Raw genomic sequence first — 11,825 nt, 5'->3', positions numbered from 1 at the left:
TTTGGTTTTCTTTTTTTGTTTTTGGTATTCGACTTTAGGCTAAACTAAGTATAATACAAAGGCATTACACAACCGTAGGAAATAATATTTATATATATATATAGACAATGTCCTGACTAGCAGACAGAATCTGTTTAAATGAGTTATTCCAGATCAAGATTAAGTTAGCGATCTAGAGTTTTGCTTTTGACTAGTGTCTCTCTCTCTCTCTCTCTGCTTGCTCTCTCTTTTTTTACTGTATGGCACATACAGCCGAGGCCCCTGTATATTGGTTATTAAGGCGTCGTCTCATCCCTTCCAGATAAATGTCACGACTAAATAAACCAGCGGCCAGTGGAATTCTAAGAAAAAAAGAAAATAATGAGGTGAAAAACACATTAGCCTAATTAGATCGTGTACCTAATTGCTATAATTCTATTAAGCATTAGGTAATAAATTCTGGTACAATAGCTTTCGATTGAAATCAATTAATTATATGAAAACTTTTGTTTGTTTTTCCAGGATACTTAGAAAAACAAAAGAAGCTAAGTACTATATAATTTCAAGCTAATTTTTAAAATATCTATCAAATGTGGGCAAATTATTGAAACGTTAACAATTTGACATATATTTTCACTAAGAGACTAAGAGCTAACAGTCAATACCGATTCAGGCTAACTTGATTTACTGATTAAGAACATATACAAATGATATTTAAATAGGTCATTAAACTTCAATAAGTAGTACATAAGGTCATCTGATATGAAATAGATTCAAAATTACTTTGAAAGATTGCTAAACTATGTACTTTGGGAGCTTTTGACATTTCTAAACTGAATTCTGATTCAGAAGGTGGCAATACGTTTAATACTCACGCATCGGTTCCAGCTCGAATGAGAGTGCGAAATAGGGCCCACACGGGCTTGTGATCTGAGGTGGTAATCGATGGCACCGAATCGTACAGCAGACATTGAACATAAGGTTGCGTGGGTGTGGATATGCCCGGCACGACGCTTTGTCGTCTTATAACCAGACCTTGAACCTGACGATATTTATATAGTATCCTATCGGTATAGGCCGGAGCCCGTTGCTTTGATGAGGTGTCAAAATTCTGGCTACCCGGATCATATTTGTAGGTGGGTGGAAACGTTATATTTGCCTCCATGAAGCCACGAAAAGCTGCACCATCTGCAAGAACTGACGTAAGCTGATCCGTATGCATATAGCCATGGGGCAAATGCGAGGGTAATGGAAATTTTGTGTTTTGTATCCATTCCAGCAGTTTTTCACGCGGTTCGCTCAATCGGAAATTAAGATCACCGCACCAGAAGACATTGTCAAAATTTTGGGTAACATCCTTGTTCTTGTGCCTTAGATTGGGTAAATTTCGTGGCAGATCCAAGGCGTTAATAATGCGTTTTACATCCGATACACGTTCCTTCACCTTCTGCTGGTGCGCCGTCAAATGGGAGGTGACAAACAGCATAGAGGTCCCGAAGAGGCAGAAGGATATTGCCACAGCGCCTTTTGTGCGAAAAGCCGAACCCGTGCGCACCGACATCGATGCATCTTCTGGCGCTGAGCAATACCAAATGAGATCACGTCGCATATAGACAGCCAAGTGGAGAGTGCCCAATGTTGTTGAATGGAATAGCACATGGGATGGTCCAAGGGTCTCCTGCAATGTCACCTCCCATTCAAAACGATCTGGAGTGGATTCCTGTGTGCCAACCACCACAATATCTGGAACATGTTCAACATTCGCTGGCAACACGAAATCATTCATTTGTCTAAAGAAACGCCAAAAATTTAAAAATGTCAAAGATATATGCGAAATTTCCATTCAATTTTGGTACTCACTTGGGCGGACTGTGACCATTCATATTCCAAGTGCCAACAAAAATGGTGACCTCCTTTTGGGGCAACACTCGACTCAGTTCGCTGGGACCCAATAGCGAGGAGGAACCCAAGCGGCCATCAAGATAGCTACGCTCACGTGCCTTCTCAGCTGGTATCAAGTTGAGAGCATGTGCAGCAACCAAAGCTTGACGAGCCAAATTGGATCCGGAACCCTGACGTTGTAGTGTCATATTCTCATGGGACATGAAACGCATGCCGGGCATTTCCTGTTCCACACTATGCCCATCTTCCTCCTGTGTGGCAATATTCGGCGATGACATGTGCTGCGGAGTGGTTGCCCTTTTTATGTCCACCACCTCATCCGAAGACTGTTGCAGCGGAGGCAACTCCTTACCTGGTGGATACAGTTTCAAACGCAAACGTGATCGGCATGCTGAAACAGCAATCGGACGTATGGGAGCACGATGTAGGCTATCGCTTCGCGTTGATAGATTTGTAGGCGAGGCTGAGGCGGCCATGGCGGATGTTGAGAAGAATGTCTTTGTGGCGACTGGAGATTCTGGTGCACTGGCACATTCGCTAGAGGGCCGCGGACGTTGAAACGTAGATGCTGCCCCTTCGCTGGAATTTAGCGATCCCGATTGATTATCCACCATGCTCCAACTTAAGGAGAGATTGTCTCGACGCAGTACATTCGCATTATCCGGTATGGAATTGTAACGCACCGTCACTGGTGGTGTGAGGGGCTTCTTTTTCGGCCTTGCAGCATAGGCTGAACTGATGGCTAAATCGATTATGATTGGGCGAACGATGCTTGGGTGATTTGCGACGCATGACCACATCGGCTCCGCCATCGCTCTGGGAACCAGCATCGCTACTATAGCGATGTGTGTGCCCTTTGCTCTTGGCCGTGGGTTTACTACGCCTATGGAAGCTTATTAGGGCACTGTGCGATTTCTCGAGCGGTAGAGTTTGACTTTTATGATGATTAGCAGCCACGACATGGTTTTGGGAAATTGTACTGATCTCAAGTGGGGCAGCTGCACATTTGGCAAAACTGACATCATATTGGCCACAAGCCGAAACGGGTCGTCGCTGCTGCTGGTGCGGAGAGTCGGGTGTGACGGGATGTGGTTCCACTTTGCTAGGTCTTTTTGTTAGCAAACCAAACAAGGATCTCGGACTGTTGGAGGAGCTGGCAGCAATGCGTTCTTCGCTGCCCTGATTCATGGCGGCAACTATATATTTTTTTTTTCCTATGCAATTGTAATTGAATGTCGTCGTCGCCCTCCTTCTATAGCCGATTCTCTGCTTACATCACACGACCTTACGAACTGCTGGAAGCTGCTGAGATTCTTTTTTTGTGTTAACTATTATCACTGGGATCGCTCGTGTGTGTGAGTTGTTCATATTGTGTTGTCGGCCATTTGTGTGGCATTGTTCGCATTCAATTTATATATGCACATATTAATAGTTGCGACGACGGACTACAACACGATGAACGACGTCACCATCATCACCAACATCATCATCTTTATCGGGTGCAGGCAAATGCCAAGTTTTTTCTCATCAGATTGTGATGTGACGTCTTCGGCACTCTTGTGCTAATCATCAGCCCATGGGTATAATCCTCGTTTCTGCCTGAAACTGGAATTAGTTCAATTCTTCTTTCACAATTCACAATTAACTCAACTCTCACCTGTTTCTCCGAGTTAGTAGCGGTCTCCAGCCAGAACAAACGAGTCCTGTAAAAGAAAGAGTATACGAATGAGTGAGGACCAAGGGAGAACAAAAATCAATACCGCAAATCATCGCTTCACGTTGCTCCGGCAATGCCTGGGGACACACACATACACAAACACATTCAGAATTGAAGTGAACAGGGGTAAGTGGGTGGTGGGTGGCAAGGGTGGACAACGTAACAACATTGGCATGTTGTTGGGCCCCCACGCAGGCGACATCATCCCACACACACAAACACATACATAAAGACACATACAAACGCACATTATTGTGTAGCTACGACGGCATTATTTCGCTTACCCGTCTTATGTCTGATTTAGAGAGATTTATAATTAGCTGCCGCGCTCTGCCCATTGCCTATTGTTGCCGCCAAATAATTGCCTTGAACGCGAGCTACACCAAGAACAACAACCACAACAACATTAACGTGCGGTGCGACGCAATGGCAAATTTTTTTTTCTGTGTGTGGCTATAAAATCCAAGTTCAGGTTCACGATCAAATCCCAATGACATTGGGACAATTGATAGTTTTTGTTATTTTTACCTGTAATTTATGCTCCTTCCACGGCTAATTTATGTAATTGTTAATGTTGTGCCGCGTCCCTTCTCCGTCAACAAATCGTCTACATTTAAATTGTTTATTCCAATTGCGGACACAACATTAGTGTTGAGCAGGGCCACACATAGAGTGCTCGGTTGGTGTTGCCTAACAGCACAATTAATATGCGATATTTCCGTGTCACGCAATATAAATTGTTTGTTGTGGCATATAAATGTTTATTATATTTCCTTTATCTAAAAATGCGTTAACTTAATTCACTTACTAATTGAACAATATATCAAACAAGTATGATTTACATTTTGCAATCCATTCTGTAGCAATTACTATTGCTCGTCTCTAGAAAAATCGATAACTTATCGTCTGGACCATCGATAGGCCAGCATGCGTTGCGCGCACTAACACTTGCCTGAACGAACGAACTAACCGACAGAAAAGTCAAGTCCGCTCAAAACCGAAAACATACTTGAAAAAAGTCGGTGCACACGGATATCAAAGGATTAGCTTTTTACCAAAAACAATGGCAGCCCAAACCATTCTATTTGATTTCACACTAGACAAGGATAAAACAGCTGATGCCCAGCAACGGCAGGAGGTGGCGAAAATACTAAGAAATGAATTGGAGCATGTTTTTCCTCAACTGGAGCTGGCCTACAGCATGGAGTCCGAGGAGAATGGTTACTTTTCCGTTCTCCATGAGAACAAGGATACGATAATCACTTGTCGCATATTCCAGCATGGTCTACTGACTGTCAACGTGGAGTATTATTTACCCGATGGCAAGGAGCCGATCATATCCTTTGATGTATGTATTTGAATAGCTCTTAGATAACCAAATTGTCAGACATTTACACACACACATACACTGACTCACACCTCCATACATAAAGCATTTACCGTTGTTCAACATTTCCTTCTATTACTGTGGCAGACGACACCACGTCACTTTAATGGTGTTGAGGGATGGGGAAGAGGGGGTAAACATCTTTCGTTCCTTCATTTTTTTTTCTGGTCAGGGTCGGGGCAGCAGCCTGGGAGAAACCGAGGAAAATTGATTTTCCGCACATGTGCGAAGTCCGTCTGAGTCTGTGTGTGTGTGTGTTTGTGGTGTACGCTCTCATGTGTAGGAGGAGGTGCACTTGACCGTTTCGCCTTAGCCATTGTCGCTTCAAAGGCAAACTTGGTCAGGGTCAGTGTCGTCAAGTGTCATCGCTGTCTCTTCAGCCTCTTCATTGTGGCTCGCCCACAACCACACACCTCACCCTATCTGAGCTCAGCAACCGCTCCCGCTCTCTCTCTCTCTCTCTCTCTCTCTCTCTCTCTCTCTCTCTGAGGGCCAAGGCCCATTAAAGTGTTATCTAACGATAAGCTTACAAATCGCTCCAATTACAATTTTCATTTGATGTGTGATGTTAAATCACACTATATGCATAAATAAAAGTAAACAATTCATTATATACATACATGTGTATATCTATCTCTGTTGCTCACTAGCAGCCGCTGCACGTGGGCAGCGGCGACATCGGCGACAGCGAGTTCATTGATCGAAAAATACGCTTAGAAATAAATTTCACAATCTTTTTTTTGTGCAAAAACGTCTTTCTTGAGATTTCACAACCGTCTATTTATGTATGGATGTTGATTTCAAAATACATTCCCTTAGATACATATACAATTAAATTTATATGCCGCCTCCTGTTGTCATTCTGTTTTAAAAAGGCATAAAAACAAAAATGGTTCAACTAAAAATAGTTTTTGTTTGCTTGCCTGGCCTGGCCTTAGCGGGAGGTAGCTTAAAAAGTTTCTAAAAACAAACTTTAATAAATTTGTGCAATTAATCAACATTTAAAGGATAGACATATGTATGTATATCTTTTAGTTAAAGTAATGCAAACTCAATTACTTGAAATTGTTATCTTGTCTTTCCAAATCATTTTGTCATCATCCTACATTCTACAATGTATATATACACTATTTCATTCTGGAAGATATATGTATCCCCTATAAATCGTGTATGATTTATCATAATTTTCAAACTTCACTTTCGTTCACTTTCAAGCTATTTATTCCTCTTGTCGTCTCAAAAATGTTTCCATAATTCTTATGCATATCATAAGTAAATATATGTGAAATAAAGAAACGAATATTAAATATAAATTTGCAGACCATACGCACATTGGAACTAATTTTACGGCAAAAATTAGATTCCGATCGATCCAAATATTTGCCTCCAATTAAACGTGGTGGATATATCGATATATACATGACTAGCTCAGGTTGGTCAGCAAAATATAAACTCTAACTAACTTATTTATTTAAATACAAGTAAAAAAAAAACTCAAACAATCAAAAACAAACTATATACAAAAATACAAAAAGTTTAGCGTTTCTTTACTTTTTTTTTTATTTTTCTATATATTTCTTTGTTTTTTTTTTTTTTCTTCTAATTTTTCTTCTTTTGGTTTTGCTAATTTCATACATATATAAATATATATATATATAAATACATATATACCCCTTTACCATATACTATATATTTATATATATATGTATATAAAGACAGAGAGAGTTTTTCTTCCATGCCGACTTTTTCTCTCACCCAATTTCTCTCTCTCTCTCTCTCTCTATCGCGCTAGCGAATCGAAGCAGCTAACTATTAAATTTCCATCATGATCCATTCAGCAACAATCAAAACAAAAGATACTATATATATATAAACCAATGTATAGTCGGATTTTTGTAAATTTCACCCAATGTTATCGCTAGTTATTACATACCTTTTTACAAATACATCTCTAGCCGCTGCTAAAACTCTCCTCCTAGTTAAAAATGCCAATTAATCTAGGCAAACTTCTCTTCTTCTTGCATGCCAAATTTAGTTAGCTACTTGAACTTACTTTACTTGTTTTAGTTTTAATTACTATCAATAATTTTTAAAATATTTTTTTAATTTACTTTATACATACATACAGCTGCGAACTTAAAAATAGCACCACTTGCTGAGGTAATGTATTCAAAGGATTCCCTAGGCTTATTTTAAGGTTCTAGGAACATGTGAATACGTTTTTGAACGTAAAATACTTTGTACTAATGGAAGCAGAAAAAAATTCTGTCAAAATCCAACGTTTTCAAAGATTTTTACAAAAAAACTTGATATACTCAAAAAATACCCGAAACTAAAAATAGCACCACTTGCAGTATTTCGCGAAATACCGTATTATTTACCAGGGTAGCATTGTAAAAAACACTTGTTCAATCGACCCTGGATCAAAGTCAATTTTAAAAGCACTTTTAGAAAAAAAAATCCAAAATATTTAAGAATAATGGGTCGCGGTAAACACTGTTCTGTTGAAAAGCGAAAACTTATCCAAACCCTGATTTTGGAGGGAAAATCTTATCGCGAAGTTGGAAATTTGGTCGGATGTTCCAACAAAATGATCCGTAATGCCATAAAGTTCAAACCCAAGCCCGAAACTCGCGGACGAAAGCCAAAACTGACTCAGCATGAAGTCCGTCGTTTAATCCGAGAGAGTAATAAGGATCCTTTTAAGGCTGCAACTGATTTGAAAAAGGACATCAATGTGTCAACCAGTGTCCAAACAGTTCGAAAATACCTTCGGAAGAACAATCTAAAAGCTTGCAGCCCCAGAAAGGTTCCACTTTTAAACGCCAGACACATTGCTAAACGTCTAAAGTTTGCGAAAGAGCATGAAAATTGGCCTTCCCAAAAGTGGAGAAACGTACTGTGGACTGACGAAAGTAAGGTTGTCATGTATGGTGGAAAAGGCTCTAGAGCATACGTCCGGCGTCCACCAAACTCGGAATTCAACTCCAAATACACCCTAAAGACTGTAAAACATGGCGGATCCAGTGTCATGGTATGGGGCTGTTTCTCCTATTATGGTGTCGGTCCAATATACTGGGTGAGAACGATTATGGATCAGCATGTTTATGTGAATATCTTGGAGACGGTGATGCTACCATACGCTGAGGACAATATGCCGCTAATATGGGTCTTTCAACAGGACAACGACCCTAAGCACACCAGTAAGAAAGCCAAGCAGTGGTTCTCAACGAATTCTGTTAATGTAATGGAGTGGCCGGCACAGTCACCAGACCTAAACCCCATTGAAAATCTGTGGTCTGACATCAAAAAGGCAGTTGCTGTTGCAAAACCAACCAACAATGAGGCGCTTTGGAAAGTAATCCAGGAGTCCTGGAGGAAAATTCCGGTCAAACGCTGTCAAGACCTGGTTGACTCAATGCCAAGACGTTGTGCAGCGGTTATTGCCAATAATGGCAATGCAACAAAGTATTAAGTTTATTATTTAATACTATTTTTAATATCTAATCATAACTTGTTCATGAATTTGGTTTTTTTCTGTTATTTTTTAATTTTGAGTAAATATTTGAAAAGTGGTGCTATTTTTAGTTTCGGGTATTTTTTGAGTATATCAAGGATTTTTGTAAAAATCTTTGAAAACGTTGGATTTTGATAGAATTTTTTTTGGCATCTATTAGTAGGAAATATTCTACGTTCAAAAACATATTCACATGTTCCTTGAACCTTAAAATAAGTCTAGGAATCCTTTGAACACATTACCTCAGCAAGTGGTGCTATTATTAAGTTCGCAACTGTACATATATATATTTGCTTTATAAAAACAAGTTTTTAATTTATTTTCATTTCAATCCATTGAACATTATTTCTTTTTCTCTCTCTATATATATATATTTGTAACTCGGACAACAATTACAACAACAAACAACAACCAAACAAATCAATCAACAATCAAAATTTTTCTTCCACTATTGATTGATGCACCACCAACATGTGTCCACCTGCCCGCCCTCACCATAACTACCACCACCACCAACACCACCTTCAACCACTTCACTGATCGCTCGTTCGTACGTTCGCCTCGCCTCGTCTCGTCACTCATCAAAATCAAAAACAAAAAAAAAAAAAAAAACAAAATTTCCACCAAACGCAGATCGGCAAAAGTCTGGAAAATTCCCTAGCATTGAAATTGAAAGCACTTAGAGGCCAGAAGCTACCTGCCTTGAAGCGCGGTGATGTCGCTAGGTATTTTCCATCATCAGGTAAAGTAAAATTCCTTCCTATCTCTATCACTAACTCTCTCTCTCTCTCTCTCATATATATATCTATCTATCTGTCTATCTATCACACCTCTATAACTTTTTAACGAATATAGTTCTACTACTAATCATATTCATAGTGTGGCTTGCTAAGAGCATGACTTGACATCATTCCAAATGAGTTTTCAAAACCATCTAAAAACTTTCGCATGCGAGAGAAGCACTTTTAGGGTTTGTTATGTATTTTAAAAACCTGATTTTTGTATAATATGTATCTAACACACATTTAAATATATTTTCCTATAGCCTCTTGTTTTCTAGTCTGCTTTGTTGCTAATGCCAAAAACTATATATTTAAAGATAAAAGAAATAAAATTATAAATCAATTTGAACTGTACAATGAACACGGCATATATCTACGATATTAATTGAATTTCCATTCATCCATTCACAGATGAACGCATTATTGAATATGATATCGATACTTTGGTCTACGAGACACGTTCGCCGTTCCAGAAGATTCAAATTATGCACTCCAAGACATTGGGAAATATGCTGATACTGGATGAATTGCAAAGTAAGTAAAGATATCATCACACTATATGTAAATACTCGATAGTCAGCGGTTTAATTTGGTATTCTTTTAGATATCGCCGAGTCTGATTTGATCTATACTGAAACATTGATGGGCCGTGGCATTGAGAACTATGAAGGCAAAGAGATTTGCATTCTGGGCGGTGGAGATGGTGCCCTGCTCTATGAACTGCTCAAAGAGAATCCCAAGCATGTGGTTATGCTCGAGATTGATGAACTTGTGATGCAGGCATGCAATAAATATCTCAATTCAATTTGTGGCGATGTCCTGGAGAAACGTAAAACCGATCAGTATGAGATTATTGTCGGTGATTGTGTTGAGTACATGAAGAAGTTCATTGCGGAGGGACGTAAATTTGATTATGTTTTTGGTGATCTAACTGATATCCCCATATCGGGTGCACCGATTGGTGAATGTTGGGACTTCATCCGTACCATATTTGAGCATTCGTTTAAAGTATTGAAACCGGATGGTAAATATCTTACTCATGGCAATGGCACCAGCTGTATTGAATCTTTGGAATTGTTTGAAGAACAGCTAGGGCTGTTGAAACCAAAAGTAAAATTCTCTACAACTAAAGCGTTTGTGCCATCGTTTATGGAAGAATGGCTTTTCTATCAAGTAACCTTCGCTTGACCAGCTCAAGAAGAAGAGGAAACATTAGCAGCAACAGAGCGACGACTACGACGGGTCAACAACAACAACAACAAGATCAGTGAAGAAATTATGCAATCAGCTAAAACGACAATTAGTATCACAAAGTGTCTCCAAAATGCTACTTCCAGCACACCACTACTAGAACCATCACAACAAGTAACAAAAACAACAACACTCGAACCGATTAGGGAAACGCTCAAACTGCACTCCTATACCATCACTCTTCATGGAAATGAGCCGAATCCGTTGCCGCCAACGCCGCGGTCAAAGCAGTGTCGTCGTCAAAGACGCGTTCACTATCATCATGCACTGGTTTCATAGTGATGGACATCAACATCATCGTCATCGTCATTATCACCATTACCACAAACAAAAAAGACAACCTACAAATGCCATCATTACCACCGCCGCCGTTGCCATCGCCTGCAACCACCACCGCCAAAAACAACAACAACAAGAAAACCAGGAACACCTTCACTTTCATTTCCACCGCCAACACAAACACCAAGAACACCAACAAAAAGCACTTCCAATGGCTGTTACTTACAACTGATGAGAAAACCAAACCAAATATTTGAACCCAATTTGTTTAATTTAAGTTAGCAATTAATTCACATTTTTCGGCCGATATTGATTTCAACACAAAAACTCAACTCTAAACTTAAGTCGAAATTACAAGGCAGCAAAAAAAAAAAAAAAACAAAAAAAAAAAGAAAGAAGAAGCTAAACGTGTTATGTATTTGTTTTATGTTTTAATTTAAATTATGTCTAAGCATAAAATGTTTGCAGACTATATGTAGTATTATCATATAACATATATATACGTACATACATACATACATATTGTATAGAGTGCATTTTCCATTTACGATTTTACATAAATAGTAAGCAGGACCTAACTCGCCTTTGTGTCTGTGTATGTGTGTCTGTATAGAAAAAAAGAAAAAAGAAAAGCGTGTGCGTGGAAATGTAGCATTCAGCACCGTCATTTATACTGCTGTAAAACAACTCAAACCAAAACCAGAAGGGGCAAGTGTCACCAGATACACATTTTAACAAAAACAAAGTACTTAAAAAGTAATAAATAGTCGTACGCGGAAATAATTAGCAATATGTGTTCTTATTTTCATCGAAAAGTCACTAAGAATTATTTGACCAAGTTTAGGGAAACGGCTTACCATATGATAAATCGGTTTTAAGTTGGCTGGTAAAACTAAATTCTGTTTGAATTCATTTATTTACCCGCCACTAGTATTGGAAAGCGTTGGACGTTTCACAATTTGACATTCCGGAACCAGTTTACTCAATTGCTCATTCTGTTAATTAACAGAG

General features: G+C 39.1%; 2 protein-coding genes across 3 annotated transcripts; one reads left to right on the top strand and one right to left on the bottom strand.

Annotated features, from left to right (window-relative positions):
* Nucleotides 1–215: 215 nt before the first annotated feature.
* Nucleotides 216–4,238, bottom strand: INPP5E (Inositol-3-phosphate synthase). The gene is given in 6 exon segments (XM_068293898.1): nt 216–341; nt 855–1,769; nt 1,840–2,591; nt 2,593–3,480; nt 3,539–3,584; nt 3,883–4,238. Coding segments are annotated over 4 exon segments (2,253 nt in total). The 5' UTR covers nt 3,070–3,480; nt 3,539–3,584; nt 3,883–4,238; the 3' UTR covers nt 216–232.
* Nucleotides 4,239–4,521: 283 nt separating this feature from the next.
* Sms (spermine synthase) lies at nt 4,522–11,600 on the top strand. 2 transcript variants are annotated; one of them, XM_068293649.1, is made up of 4 exons: nt 4,522–4,946; nt 6,306–6,417; nt 9,696–9,818; nt 9,889–11,600. In XM_068293649.1, the coding sequence occupies exons 1-4, from the start codon at nt 4,662–4,664 to the stop codon at nt 10,470–10,472; spliced, it is 1,104 nt and encodes a 367-aa protein (XP_068149750.1). In that variant the 5' UTR covers nt 4,522–4,661; the 3' UTR covers nt 10,473–11,600. The 2 variants fall into 2 exon arrangements, with proteins under 2 accessions (XP_068149750.1, XP_068149751.1); XM_068293650.1 differs by lacking the exon at nt 6,306–6,417 and adding an exon at nt 9,136–9,244 and having other exon boundaries at nt 4,526–4,946.
* Nucleotides 11,601–11,825: the final 225 nt, after the last annotated feature.

The sequence above is a fragment of the Drosophila tropicalis genome, unplaced genomic scaffold (genome assembly GCF_018151085.1).
Source record: "Drosophila tropicalis isolate 14030-0801.00 unplaced genomic scaffold, ASM1815108v1 contig_805, whole genome shotgun sequence".
Lineage (NCBI taxonomy): Eukaryota > Metazoa > Arthropoda > Insecta > Diptera > Drosophilidae > Drosophila > Drosophila tropicalis.
The sequence above is the reverse complement of the archived record's forward strand: the minus strand, read 5'-3'. Positions and strand labels throughout refer to the sequence as shown.